The sequence below is a fragment of the Ictidomys tridecemlineatus genome, chromosome 15 (genome assembly GCF_052094955.1).
Source record: "Ictidomys tridecemlineatus isolate mIctTri1 chromosome 15, mIctTri1.hap1, whole genome shotgun sequence".
NCBI classification, from domain to species: Eukaryota; Metazoa; Chordata; class Mammalia; order Rodentia; family Sciuridae; genus Ictidomys; species Ictidomys tridecemlineatus.
The window spans coordinates 19,342,294-19,357,680 of record NC_135491.1 but is presented as its reverse complement, the minus strand read 5'-3'; the positions used below and the strand labels follow the sequence as shown (position 1 = coordinate 19,357,680).

The following is a 15,387-nucleotide window of genomic DNA, read 5'->3' as shown; positions in this document are numbered from 1 at the left end:
GTTAAAAAAGAAATTAAAAATGAAGACGTTCTCATAGTTTTGTTATGAAGAGAATTGAACACTCTGTAAGGTCAGTTTGGACATACTGAAGGATGTGGGTGTGTGGGGGGTGGTTCTTTGGAAGTGGAGCAGAACAGAGCCAGGGTTCTGGCTGGGGCCCTTATCTTCTCAGAGTTGGTGTCACTAAAGTGTTCAAGGTAGGCAAGGAGTCAGAGTGGGAGGATGTGCACCCACACAGCCTGAGTCATGCCTGCTCCAGGTCCTTGCCCTGGTAGCCCTTGGGTCCCTGCTCTGAGGCCAGCTCATATGTACCCACGAGGAACCTTTTCAGAAAGCAAAGTGCAGCTCAGTGGTTCAGTGCTTGCGTAACATAAAAATGTCCCTGGGTTCCAGCCCTAGCATGGTAGGAGCAGGGTGGAGAAAAAGCCAAATACAGAGGTTTTTACATTATGAAATTAACCTCATAAATCAGAACAACCATAAAAGGAGAAGGAAAGGGAAAAATCAGTTCTAGTTTCACCACCCAGAGGTGACAGCGTTCAATATTTTGGACTAATTCCATCCAGTCTTTTTTAGCCATGAAGCAACTGTTACCTGACTACAGGCAGCATTTCCCTCTGACCTTGTGACAGATCTTTCCCTTAAGTCTTATAAACTGTGTGAACCCTCCCCTAACAGCTGCATGCATTCTGTCCAGGGGCCATTCCATAACTCATTGATCATTTCTCTGTCAACTGACAGACATGAAGTGGGTGAGCCCAGGAGCTCCTATGCATGCAAAGGACACAGAAATCACTCTGTGACAGGGAGCTAGGAAGACCCAAATGAGGGCACAAAGATTGGTTACTAAATTTGCATGCTCTGTCCCCTTCCTCTTATGCCCAGAGCCTGACTCCATTTTTCTAAGGGTAGCAGTGTTCTGCGGTGGGAGGAACCATTTTCACTCTGCAGGTGAGTAGGCGGCCAGCAGCTTAGCTCGTGGGTCGAACGGCCTCCTGAGGCGCGCGTGTTGCTACCGTTCTGGCCAGGCCTATGGGTGGCCACCAGCGGGTTGGGTCCAGAGATGGCTTCCAGGAGGCCAGGTTCCCCAAAACCCATAAGCAAGGACTGGAAGAGGTCGGTTCCTCCGGGAATGTACTGGCCTCTCAAGATGCCTGGGGCTACTTACGTGGCGAGAGCCAAGCGCCGTTTCAAGCTGTCCATCCCGGATATATACCACAGCCGGCTGCTGGCCTCTCTCGATCCCCTGGCCTTGGACAAGGAGGCTCCGCAGAAGCCTGTGAAACAGGAGATAATGTCAGAGGAACGGTTCTGGGGCGACCACCAGCCCCTCTCCAAGGTCAGAACCACCCCTGGGGTGAGGGGCAGTGACCTGGCCCTCATGGGTAGGGAGGGCGCGCAGGCCAGCAAGTGACTTATGGATGACCCACCTGGTTTCTCCAGCCACTGTCCTCTGCCTGTCAGCAGCATCCCTGGAGAGGAAAAGCTCAGAAACTGCTGTGGCAGGGCCAAATAGTGGAGATGCCAGGTGTCCCTGGGATTCCCGGGCCGCACCTTTCTGGGGAAACCAGGATTCTTGTGCGGAGAGGACTCTCGTCTGCCACCTACCACGGTTTGCTTATGCCCTCTGGTGGCAGATCCCATGAGTTCCCTTATCCCTGTGTTCCCATATCTTCTGAAGGCGGGGTGTCTTCTAGTCCTCCGCATCTCCACGGTCCTGCTGGTCTCCGCGCACACCGCTGAGTCACCCGCAACCCTGCCACCCACACCCTACGCTTCCTTGGACTTAGTCTGAGCATGTCTGCTTTCCTGGAAGCGGAGCCCAAACCCCCTCATCTCATTGTTCTATCTTTTTTCACACCAGCCATTACCACGAATAATTCTAAAATGTTTCCATCACTCTCGGAGAAACCTTGTACCAGCTATCAGTCACTCCCTTTTACCACAGCTCATCCTCCCAAGCGAGGCAACCACCAATCTATTTTTCGTCTTTATAGATTCACCTATCTTAGACCTCTCATAGTAAGAGAATCAAGTGACAGGTGGTCTTTTATGAATAAAAGATTATTATTCTTTTATTTTTAAATATTTTTTATTATTATTCTTTTCCTTAGCCTAAAGTTTTAGTGGTTCATCCACATTGTAGCATGCATCTGTACTTATTTATTTTTTTTGCCAAATATTCCATTGTATGGCTGTTTTAGTCAGCTTTTTCACTGCTGTGACTGAAAGACCCGGCCAGTACAACTGTAGAAGAGGAAAAGTTTGAGGGCTCACAGTTGCAAAGGTCTCAGTCTATAGACAGCCAAGGTCCATTCCCCCAGGTTCAAGGAGAGGCTGAATATCATGGTGGAAGAATATGGCCGAGGGAAGCAGCTCACATGGTGATCAGAAAGCAGAGAGAGACTCCACTCTCCAGATACAAAATATATAACCCATAACCACAGGCTGAGTGAACCACTTCCTCCAGCCACACCCCACCTGTCTTCAGTTACCACTCAGTTAATCCCACCAGGGATTAATTCACTGTCATAGTTAAGGCTGTGACTCAATCATTTCTCCTCCAAAGCTTCTTGCATTGTCTCACATGTGAGCTTCTGGGGAACACCTCACATCCAAACTATAATATTGGCTGTGAAATTTTATTTATTCATTCATCACTTGCTGGATATCTGGGTTGTTCCCACTTAATGCATTAATAATGCTGCCATGAACATTTTTGGCACACACATTTTTTGTGTGGATATTTTCATTTCTATGGGGTCTGCACCTAGGTGTGAAGTTGCTAGGTCATACTTTAATTCACAAATTTCACTTTCTGAAAAACTGCAAAATTATTTTCCAAAATAGCTGTACCACTTTATGTTCCTGCCAGCAATGTGAGTTTCCATTTTTCCATATCCCTGGCCAACAGCTACCTTAATTAGTGTGACATGGTATCACACTATGGCTTTCATTTTCATTTCCTAATGGCTAATGATGTTGAGAGTCTCTTCATATACTGTCAACTATTGGCATGTCTTTGGAGCAATGTCTGTTCAGATCTTTTGCTGTTTTTTTTTTTCTTCTGTTCTGGGCATTGAACCCAGAGAATCATTTATGCTAGGAAAATATTGTATCACTGAGTTACATCCCTGGCTCTTTTGCCTACTTTTTATTTGTGGTGTTTGTCTTTTTATTGATGAGTTGTAAGAGTTCTTAATATATTCCAGGGCTGTGGGTATAGCTCAGTTGGTAGAGTGCTTGCCTTGCATATATAAGGCCCTGAGTTCAATCCCCAGCACCACACACACACACACACACACACAAAATAATAATAAATATTTAATTTTTTCCAGATACAAGTCCCCTATCATATATATTATTAAAAATTATTCCCAATTATGGTAGCACATTCCTGTAATCCCAGCAACTTAGGAGACTGGGGCAGAAAGATCGAAAATTCACAGCCAAACAGAACAACTAAGTGACATCTTGTCTCAAATAAAAAATAAAAGAGCTGGGGATACGACTCAATGGGAGAGTGCCTCTGGATTCAATCCCTAGTACCAAGAAATAAAACTAAAAAATTCCCATTATGTGATTTTTTTTCACTTTTTTGATGGTATGCTTTTTAAAAAACTAATTCTTTATTGATACATATTTACACTAGAATTAGAAATGTCAGTAGAAAAGTAGAATTTAGAATCATTTTGGAGAATATTGTCATTAAATATATTGTACAAAGATTTGATCATTAAAAATACAGAATGCTTCATGAATTTGCATGTCATCCTTGTGCAGGTACCATGCTAACTTCTATATTGTTCCAATTTTATTATATGTGCTACTGAAGTGAAAGTTCTCTTTGAAATTGTGCTTCAAAGCACAATTTTTTTTCATTTTGCTAATGTCCACCCTGTTATTTTTATTGTTATTGCTTGTGTATTGGTGTCATATCTAAGACGCTATGCCTAATGCAAAAATCATTTACACTTGTTTTCTTGTAAGAGTCATAGTTTTAACTCTTACATTTGAGTCTTTGATTCACTTTGAGATTGTTTTAATAGATGGTGTGAGGTAAAGGTCCAACCCTGTTCTCTTGCCATTTGTCTCAGCAAAAACTGCTAAAAAAGGCTTTTGTCTCTTTTTAATTGTCTTGACACCCTTATAAAAATTAAATGTTTCTTTCTGGATTCTCAGTTATATTTCATTTATTTGTAGTTCTATATTTATGCCATTATTATGCTGTCTTGGTCAGTTGCTTGGTAGTAAGTTTTGAAATTAGAAAATGTGAGTCCTCTAGTCCTCTACCTTTATTTATTTATTTATCTATTTATTTATTTATTTATTTATTTATTTATTTATTTTTGTGGTGCTGGGCATTGAACCCAGGGCCTTGTGCATGCAAGGTAAGTACTCTACTAACTGAGCTATATCCCCAGCCCCTCTTTACCTTTATTCTTAAGATTGTTTTGGTTATTTGGGTTCTCCTGAATTTCTATAAAAGTTTTAGAATCAGCTTAGCAATTTCTACAAATAAGTCAGCTTAGAATTTGGATGGTGTTGAATCATTTTGGAGAATATTGTCATATTAAAAACATCACATCTGCCCATCTATGAACATGGTATGTCTTTCCATTTATTTTGATCGTCTTTAAATTCTTTCAAAAATATCTTTTTTTTCAGAGTGTAGGTTTTATATTTTCTTTGTTCAGTCAATTCTTAAATATTCTTTTTGATGATTTTACAAATATTTTTTGTTTGGAATATTTTATTTTTTTTAATATTGCTCATGTATTGTAGTTAGAAATATAATTTTTTTTATATATTGACCTTGTATCCTGTAACATTTTTTTTTATGGTACTAGGGATTGAACCCAGGGGTGCTTTATCACTGAGCCACATCTTCAGCTGTTTTTATTTTTTGAGACAAGTTCTCATAAGGTGCTTAGGGCCTTGTTAAGTTGCTGAGGCTGGCTTTGAACTTGGGATCATTCTGCCTCAGCCTCCTGAGCCACGGTAATTACAGGCATGTACCACTGAACTCAGCTCCTACAACCTTCTTAAACTTATGTGGTCTATCCTTTTTTTCAGATCCCATTTAAAATTCTGAGCGGGCATGATCATGTTGTGAGTTCCTGCCACTTCTGCGTGAACGACACCAAGCTCCTCAGTGGCTCCTATGATCGCACTGTGAAACTGTGGGTAGGTGTCTCTGTGTTAGGTTCTCCTGCAACTAAGATTAGGTACCTTTTATGAAAAGTTCTGCAGTACTGTTTTCTGACACTTAACGATCCCAAGATTTGTAAAGGCCTTCTGAACAGAGTTGCAGGAAGGAGGAACCTTAGGGGATGGAGTTGTGGCTCAGAGGTACAGCGCTTGCCCCGGACACGTGAGGCACTGGGTTTGATTCTCAGCACCACATTAAAATAAAGATATTGTGTTCACTTACAACTAAAAAATAATATTAAAAAAAAGAAGAAGAAGGAAAAGAAAAAGGAGGAGGAACCTGCCTTAGTGTCAAGTAACCAGAAAGAGAAGTCAGTGTAGCTTAGACAAGTCTATGAATCTGGATGCTCTGAGAGCAGGGGATGAGACCACTAGACTTAGAACTCCCAGCTTTTTTGAGGGTGGTTCTGCTGTGCCTGGGTACTACCTGAGGTTTCTGAGCTGTCATTTCTCTGAGTCTCCTCTTTCATCCACAGAGACTGTATGGCCAGGTCTGGTTTGTCATAGAGGATAGAAATATGGCCAGGCCTGGGACCTGTCCATGAGAGGTGGTTGAGAGAGGTAGGTCTGGGTACAGATCAGCACCCCAAAGTGTAGGAGGCAGGGGCACAAGGGATGAGGGTGTGATGTTCAGGCAAGGTTGCAGAGAGGTGACCACCTGGAGCCCTTCCAGAACTTTTGTGGACATGCTAGAAGATCTGCACAGGTCTTGTTTTGAAGGCATTGCTGTTTAGTGAGGAGTGGGTGAGGAGGAAGCAGGGCTGGAGAATGGCAGAGGCCATCAGGGGTCAAATTAGAGATGGCTGTGTGGCTGGGGCTGTGATCCATGGGGGAGGACAGTCAGTTCTGAGTTTTGTTGTCTTCTGGCTTCAGAAGCAGGAAGGGGAATGGTGGAGAGAATAAAGGCTGGTTCCCTGGTTCTGCTTTGGGAACTGGGTAGCCGAAATCTCCTGACTCTACAGATAACCACAGAGGAACATCTTCTGTCATCTGTGGGTATCAAGGCCAGGTTGACCTGATGGGAGGTTTGAGGACTTTACAAGCTGGTTCAGACCCCAATTTAGGACCTACCAGCTCTGAAACCCTAGGTAGTTACATGACTTCCTGGGCCTTCCTGAGTCTCTCAAATCTCAGGACCAGCTGTGTTTCAGGGCTGCCACAGGCTTGCCTAGCTCACAGACTAGACCCCATCAGACTGCCACTGCCTCCTTTTGTAGCTGCCCCGTAAAAATCCCTGTCCCCAGAGCCTATGATTTCCTTGGGAAAACTGTGACTTTCTCAAGGACCCTTAAACACTTTTCTAATCCTTAGGGTGATGATCAAAATACACTGGGGACAAGGGAATCTCTGCTCTTGTCATCACCTAGGGTAGGAGGCATAGCAACTTTCCAAATATGTGTTTTGCTTTACCATCTACAGATTCTTCCATTTCAGTCATAGTGTCCCTCTCTGTTTTGGCTAAAGGGCTCCTATCTCCATCAATGCATACTACCTGTTTCCACTCTGATTGTTGTCCCCAAATTAGGGACCATTCATGGTGATATCCTCTGTTCCCCACCATGGCCTACTTGCCCTTGCTTCTTGCCTTTCCCATCCCCCATCCACAGGCAGTGACTTCTACATTTGCTACCTCAAATGTCCTCCTCTTTCTCACAAGCCATTCTTCTTCCTATCTCAGGAAACATGTCTGAGCACCCTACCCTCGCCACTGCACTTGCCTACCCGCTCTTGCTGCCATCTCCAGGCAGGCTGAGCATCCTGAGGCTCTTGCCCTCTGCCTTCCATACATCCTCCCCTCTAACCCCACCACTGCCAGCTCTCCCTTGGGCTTCCTAACTTGGCTGGCCCCATTGATTGCTCCCTCCCAGGAGCTCTTTCACTTCCCATTGTTTTTCTTTTCCCTATTTTCTCCCCCCCCCACCAGCTGTGACTCTCCCTGCCTCAACCTCTGCCCTCATCCTGTACCCTCTTTCCCTCTGAAGAGGATAAGCCATTACTGCACACAACCACCTTCTCTATTCACAGAATCTTGACTCCAGCCAGCACCCGAACATCTAACTTCATCTTTCTTTCTTTTTTTTTTTCTTTCGATGGTGCTGGGGATTGAAATCAGGGTCTTGTGCATGTGAGGCAAGCACTCTACCAACTGAGCTATATCCCCAGCCTAACTTCATCTTTTAAAAGCCCTTTTTTCTCGAATGTGAGATCATTGTGAATAATTTGGAAGGTCCATATGAAGAAACCAGGGAAGAAAGTCATTCTTCATTCCATTTCCAATTTCCTTGAAATATATTGGCATTTTTCTTTATTGTCATTAAAAAAATAAGTTTGGGTAGATTTCTGGAAGTAGGATACATAAGCCATTTGCATAATTATGATATTATTTCTTTATTATTACTGTGTTTTCTTTTAGAGCACAGTAAAATATATTTTTAAACATAAAAAATACATTTGGTAATTTTTCTCATACAGGCAATATGATTTTATTACAGAAAATGCATAAACACAAAAACTCATCATTTCATGACCCCAGAGTTATCTGCTCTGAAATTGCTGGAGGGTATTTTCTCTCGACCACATAGAAATACTGAATATATATCCATAGTACACTTGAGCTACACATATTGTCACATCTCCTTGAATTTTCCTGTTATTATAGCCTCTTCCTCCCCAATCATTCAAAATCTGACTAGTATTCCCCCCTTAAATTGAATCCACAGTATTCACTTGGCGTTTGGAATCCAGCTTCCCAATGCCAAGTGAAGAGAGCAGGCTCTTCAGTCCATAACTGCTATTCTTCCTCTTGGCCATGGGGTGTCACTGTTAAGTACTGAACCTGCACAGCCCCATAGTACCCATCCATTCTAGCAATGCTTTTAGTTGATAGGGGGCCCTCTCCATACTCTGTGGGCCTCTCTCAGTTCCAGACCCCACAGTTATCATTTCCTTAGTTCACAGAAATATATTTATTTATTTATTTATTTATTTATTTATCTCCCCGTAGAGCAACATACCAGCTAGGGAAGTTGGATTCCAGGCTGTCATTACTAGCCCTTTCTTCCTAGACCATTGAACTTTTAAGCCCAGGTTACCAGCTTTGGATGGATCTGTCTTGGTACATTTCACTTTGGAACCTCTGATGTCCTTTCCTTTCACTGGGCTTTGAGTAGGGTCTTCTAGGATCACCAGAAATGACCCGGTTATTTCGGGTCTTCTAGAATAGGAGTTGAGGCCTGGGTCTGTGCAGCAAAGCATTCACATAGCAGGCCTGGGGCTGCTAGCCTTGGCAAGGCTGCCGTTGACTTACATTTAGGAACCTGATAGGTGAACAGTTCCCTACAATCATACAAGGTTTCTCTAAATGGCAAGGCTGGCTCACTCCCCTTGCCTACTTGTACAAGCTGTTTCTCTTCTGGAAGACTGGAAGTTGGGGTGTGTGTTAGGCAGAGAATTCCTGTGTAATCAGCCCTCTCCCAGAAGACAACACTTCATACATGTTGTTGCAACTTGTTGCTGGAGGAACTAAGCACTTTCTAGCCACTCTACAGAAGTTCTTGGAAACCTGAACTGTCTTCTCTGGACTTCACCCCAAGCCCCTTTCTCTTTGCTGGTATGGCTTTGTGTCTGTCACTGTAATAACTCTCAGCTGTGAATATGACTCTGAAGGAGTTCAGTGAATCATTAAACCTGTCCCCTGAACATGGGGTCCCTTACCAGAAGGCCTTGGAGTCCTGATGTTAAGTGGTCTTTATATATCCAGGGAGTGTTGTCACAGACCTGCCCTTTTCAGACTGAAAAATTCCTACACCCTGGCACCATTATTTTACACAACAAATGCAAGACCTTTCTAGTTAGTCATTTTTTAAAAAAGGAAATATAAAAAGAAAACAAAAAAAGTGAGTCATTGTCTTACCAATAACTTGTGTCAATGGGGCTCCCTGTAACCTCTTCCCCTGCTGTTTATCCTAAAAAGCTGTTGGCACATATGTTACTAAAAATATTTTGTCTTTGCTACCACAGATACCCTTCTACTCTGGTAGCCTGCTTTGCTCTCATCACATTCTGTCATTACTGACCTTCAGCATAATTGTCAGCAGTTGTCAGTGCTCCCCTATTGGGCAGGCTACATTTCTGTTTGTTAATTTTGAGACAGAGTCTCCTTAAGTTGCCCAGGCTGGCCTTGAATTTGCAAGACCCTCCTGTCTCAGTCTCCTGTGTAGTGAGATTGCAGGCATGTACCACCACAGTTTATTTTAACCATTCCCATTTAGATGGACACCTAGACTCTTGCCTTTTTTTTGCATCACACATTACCTACAATGGATGGACATTTTTCTTCTTCTTCTTCTTCTTCTTCTTCTTTTTTTTTTTTTTTTTTTTTGATACCATGGATTGAACACAGGGGCACTTAGCCATTGAGACACATCCCCAGCCTTTTAAAATATTTTATTTAGAGATAGGGTCTTGCTGAGTTGAACTTATTTTCTCTTTCTTTCTTTCTTTTTTTTTTTGGGTGTCGTGGATTGAACCCAGAGCCTTATGCATGCTAGGCAAGCACTCTACAACTGAGCTATATCCCCAATCATGGATGAACCTTTTAATGCATACTTATTTGACCACAAATATGTTTATTTTGTTAGGAGGGCCCTCTCAGAGTAGAAATGCTGGGTCAAAGGACGTAATGTTTAAAAAGAAAGTTCTTGAAAGATATTGCTAGGGGCTGGGGATGTGGCTCAAGCGGTAGCGCGCTCTCCTGGCATGCATGCGGCCCTGGTTCAATCCTCAGCACCACATACAAACAAAGATGTTGTATCCGCCAAAAACTAAAAAATAAACATTAAAAAATTTTTCTCTCTCTCTTTAAAAAAAAAAAAAGAAAAAAAAAAGAAAGATATTGCTAGATTCTGCAAAGCCTTTTAGCCAGTAAATAATGAGAATATTATCTGTTTGCAGTTCTGCTTCAAGAGTGGCCAGTGCCCATCTGGTGTGTGTGGAGCAATAGGGGAGTATTAGGGGATGCGGTGCAAGGCAAGGGCATCCTTTCTGCTCAGGATCAGGGAGGTGTTAGAAAGTCCTTTTGATCTTTGGAACAGAGTGAGAGTCATAGAGACCAGTAGGAAAGCTAAAGGCTGCTGTTGACCTCAGTCCATGACTTCAGCAAATATAGCTGTGACCACTCTCTCTCCTCTCTCTCCTGCTGATTTGAGGATGCCATTGACGGATCTGTGATTCGGGATTTTGAGGAAGGGCCCTCAGCTCCTGTTACAGAGTGCAGCATCACAGCTGACAGCAGAAGGTAACCTTTCCTCTTGTTTACCCTGGGCAGGAAAAGTGAGAGGCAGCCGGCAGCCCACTGTACAGACGTGACAGTGACAGTGTTTTGTTTTAAAAATTTTTAAAGCAAATACACAACTATGTTCCCTTATTGGGGCTCAGGGTATCTACTCTTTTGTTGTGAGAAATCAAGTGGATGTGACAGCACATTGAAAACTTAAAGCACTTAAAAGAGAACATTTATTGTGGTTAAGCCATTCTGAATTTTCTGCTTGGAAACCTAGACTGTCTTCTCTGGACGACACCCTAAGCTCCTTTCTCTTTGCTGGTTTGGCTTTGTGATTGTCACTATAATAACTCTCAGCTGTGAATATGACTCTGAAGGAGTTCAGTGAGTCATTAAACCTGTCTGGCCCTGTAGTCACATGGAGACTGTGGCAGCTGCAAGGGGCCTTAGCAATCTAGTTGAGGCTCTTATTTTTTAGGGGAAAAACGGCCTAGGAAAGCATGAGCTGTCATCTGGGAAGGGTCAGGGATAGGAAGCAGTGGCTCACAAGAGGAAAGCTTCAGGGATGTGTTTGCGTAAATCTATTCACATGGATGTGAGAAATGGAAGGTGGGCCTTTAACAGTCAAGAATACTTGCTTTAAAATGGCTTAGATTTTATCCTGAGTAGCAGCTCTGAAACTGGTATACTAATAAAATAACTAGAATGGGATTTACGTTTCACAGGATTTTATAGAGACAAACTTTGCCACAGAAATGTGGAATATAAGGAGACAAAAGTACATTTGTTTTTAGCTAAATGTACAATAAAATATTTCAAAACAAAGTCAGCTGTCTATGAATGCGTTTTCCTGTAAAAAGACATGAGCAGAGAGGGAAGTGAGTGGTCCTTATGAATTATAAAGATCTTCTTAGAAGGATGTTGTAAATTACAGAACAGAAGAAATGCTACTTTTAAAGCCTTAAATATAAAAGAACGTATCTGGCTGGTTGAAGGAGTACAGAAGATAATTGGTAATATTAGATTGTCTCTGGTTTGAATGGGAACACACTACTCCCCAGTGGGGCTCATGGAGCATCTTTTGAAAGATTCTTGTATTATTTGCAATCTTGGTCCTAAATTATAAAAAGAAGAAAAAGTCCTCGTAGAAACCACAGGCCTGATTGTCTCTGTGGTTAAGGCCCAATGTTTGTCATTTTATTTCTAGAATTATTGCAGCATCTTATGACAAAACAGTGAGGACTTGGGACCTTGAAACAGGCCAGCTGCTGGTATGTATATCCTGCCCCCATGGCCCAGGATCTTGACTGGGCCTTGTAGCTTTGGGCTGGACTTTGAATTAGGAGTGATGACAAAAACCCAGTTTTCCAGGAATGGAGAGTTTTCTTGGGGACCAAGATGTAGATGTATACAACACTCTATGGTGGTCATCGCTTGCAAAGTTTGGAAGATGTAGATGGTGGAGGGGGTGTAACAGGCAGATCAAGGGCTTCTGTTTGAAAGATGGGAAGGGTTTGGCTACACAGAAAGAGGCTGGGTTGGGGTTGGGCATGGTATTCAGGGTCCCCTGTGGGCTATTTGAATTTGATGAGACAGGAAGTGGGGCTGAGGCCATGGGACACAGGCCATTGTGGCCAAAGAATCATAACTTTGTGCCTTTCCCAATCTGTTCTCTTTCTGTCTTAGAGGGGGCTACTATCTACCCACCAAATAGGCCTGAGATCTACCCTTTCTCACCCTTTCCTGTCCATGCCTGGGCAACCTCAGTCCTGCTCAGGGGCCTACTAGGGAACTTCTCTGTTCCCAGCTCTTCTGTTCTACTTTCAGCAATAACTTATGGCCTCCCCTCTTCTTTTGACTTCTCTCCACTCCTTAAAAAAACAACTTTTTTTTTTTTTTGTACTAGGGAATGAACCCAGCGGTGTTTTACTACTCAGCTATAGCCCAAGCCTTTTTTTTTTTCAATATTTATTTTTTAGTTGTAGTTGGACATAGTACTTTATTTCTTTATTTTTATGTGGTGCTGAGGATTGAACCCAGTGCCTCATGCATGCTAGGCAAGCACTCTACCACTGAGCCACAACCCCAGCCCCATAATCCCAAGCCTTTTTAATTTATTTTGAGACAGGGGTCACTAAGTTGCTGAGGCTGGCCTCAAACTTGCAATCCTCCTGCCTCAGCCTCCTGAGTTGCTGGGATTATAGGCATGTGTGAGTGTGCCCAGCCATGTTCCAGTTTTAGGGTATATAACTAGATTTTGTTGCTAATTTTGTTTTGTTGGTTTTTTTTTTTTTTTTTTTTTTGGTACTGGGGATTGAACCCACTTAACCACTGTCACATCCCCAACCTTTTTTTTTTTTCCCCAATATTTTTTTATTTAGAGACAGAGTCTCACCAAGTTGATTAGGGTCTCACCAAGGTGCTGGGCCTGGCCTCCAACAACTTGTGATCTTCCAGCCTCATCCTGGCCTTGAACTTGCAAACTTCCTGCCTCAGCCTCCCAAGTTGCTGGAATTGCTGGCATGTGCCACTGCACCCAGCAGTCATTGCTAATTTAAAAAGCATAGAGTTGTAAAAAATGCCTTTGAGAAATTTATACCAACTCATACCCTAGGTGCTCAAGAGGAATACACCATCTCCTACTCTCACATGCTAGATATCATGATTTAAACAAAATTCTAGTCCATATGATAGCTGAAAAGCAAGACTTGCACTGATTTTTCTTTACTTTGAATATTTTCCTACATGTTTATTTCTTCTGTTGTAAGTTTCCTATTATTCTTGTCGTTAGCCAGTTTTCCTACTTGAAGTGCTTTTCTCTTTCTTCTTTAAAAGTACTTCTATTTATTTTTGTTGCACAAGTCATCCATGCCTTTTGCCAACAGTGAAGCTCAACTAGTTATCTACTGCAGCTTGATAAATGACTCTGAAACTTAGCAGCTTTGAACAGCAACATTTATATCTCACATAGCTTCAAACAGTTGGAAATCTAGGAGCAGCTTAACTGGGTGGTTCTGGCTCAGGTATTTTGTAAAGTCACAGTAGAGATGTCTCGTGGGGCTACAGTCATTTTAAGGCTCCACTGGGGCCAAAGGGACTCTTTCCAAGATGGCTCACTCACATGGCTGTTGGCAGGAGGCCTCAGTTCATCTCAATGAGGACCCCCAGGGAGACATATGGACATGACAGTTAACTCCCACAGAGTACATGAGCCAAGAAAGAACAAGGAGCAAGCCATGATTTTTTTTTTCATTTTTATTTTTAATTTTAGGGGATTAAACCCAGGCCTTTGAAAAAGCCAAACATTGCTCTACCACTGAGCTATACCCCAGTCCCTTAATTTTTTTTATAACCTAATACCACATTGTCCTTTCTGCCACATTTTACTGTTTAGAAGCAACATTCACGAGGAGGGCTCTTTTATTCCACCTGTTGGAGGGAGGACTGATGAAGAGTTTGAGGAAAATTCTAAAGCCATCACAATAACAATACTATAATTTATGGTGTATAGAGAGATCCTCCTTACCTACATTGTTGAGCAGTCCATTCATTGTCCCCTTCTTGCCCTTGGGTGTAGGGTTGGGGAGGGCTAGGTTTTTTTGTTTGTTTGTTTTTTGTTTTGGTCTTGTCTGTGTATAGGGCAGACATTTAGTAAAGTCTTGTTTACTCAACTGAATAGGAAGAAAGTTGCCATTGCTACAACCTTACTGCCATATCTCTAGGTATTCTCTGTGTCCCTCCTGGACACAGATATTATTGATTTAATGAATTAAAGGCAAACTTAAACATTCAGTTCTTTTCTTCTCACTAGCCCATTAGAAGTACTCAGTGACCATATGTGGCCAGTGGCTGCCATGTTGGACGGTTCAAAGACAGAACAGTCCATCATCACAGAAAGTCCTACCGGGCAGACCTGGGTCAGAGAGAAAGGGAAAACAACTTTTCAGTTGTTCTTCTTTTCAGTGGCAGACCAACCATGATTACTTCATAGTGTCCTGTAAGTTATCTCCTAACGGCAAATATGTGGCCTTAAGCTTGGATGTGGATCATGGAATCTGCATAATGGATGCGGAAAACACCACCATTTTGGCAAACATTAAAGGTGAGGTTGCACAGCTCCCTGCTCATTCTGTCTGTTATAGGGACAATTGCTTGTCACTTATAAGTAAAGTGGGATGCCCACTAAGAAAAGCAGTTAAAACCAAGTCTTTAATAAATGCTTTCCCTTCTGTCTCATGCTTGTAGCAAATGAAACATTTTGCTCAACCTCACGTGGACATTGAAAGTCTAACTTTTTATTGAGTGGAGGCTTGACTTTCTTAACATTTCTATCTGTATTTTTACAATTTAAAAATAATCATCAGGGCTGGGGTTGTAGCTCAGTAGTAGAGCTCTTGCCTCACATGTGTAAGGCCCTGGGTTTGGCCCCCAGCACCACATAAAAATAAACAAATAAAAATAAAGATAATGTGTCCATCTACAACTAAAAATAAAAATTAAAAAAAAATCATCACTGTGTGTCAATTTCCTGGATGTGACACTGTAATATGGTGATGTAAGTGTGGGGGTAAGTTGGGTGAAGGGCATACAAGGATTTCTGTGTTGTTCCTTGTGCCTAGAAGGAGATTTGCAGTTATTTCAAAATAAAAAGTTAAAAAATATATGATCATTGTAAAAACAAATTCAGCGTGTAAAATAAAAGATAAAAGGTGGCTTCACCTGTCTTATCTCTTCCCCAGATTATCTATTACTATATAATAATCCATATTATGATTATGTATTATATAACAATAATATAACCTATTATTATTATCACTATTTTCTGTGGTGCTGGGAATGGAACCCAGGGCTATACACATGCTAGACAAGCACTGTACCACTGAACCACACCCTAG

General features: G+C 42.2%; 1 protein-coding gene and 1 non-coding gene across 2 annotated transcripts in view; one reads left to right on the top strand and one right to left on the bottom strand.

Moving 5' to 3' along the window:
* The first annotated feature begins 121 nt into the window (after positions 1-121).
* The window catches only part of Wdr88 (WD repeat domain 88), a 46,453-nt gene continuing 31,187 nt past the window's right edge, over positions 122-15,387 (top strand). Inside the window, exons 1-5 of the mRNA XM_078032180.1 lie at positions 122-1,339; positions 5,077-5,187; positions 10,419-10,507; positions 11,700-11,763; positions 14,456-14,594. Coding sequence (XP_077888306.1) covers positions 1,064-1,339; positions 5,077-5,187; positions 10,419-10,507; positions 11,700-11,763; positions 14,456-14,594 — 679 coding nt within the window. The 5' untranslated portion in view covers positions 122-1,063. The remainder of the gene's footprint in view (positions 1,340-5,076; positions 5,188-10,418; positions 10,508-11,699; positions 11,764-14,455; positions 14,595-15,387) is intronic.
* LOC120888178 (U6 spliceosomal RNA) lies at positions 3,739-3,844 on the bottom strand. Its single transcript, XR_005731683.2, has one exon. It is a non-coding gene; the product is annotated as a U6 spliceosomal RNA (small nuclear RNA).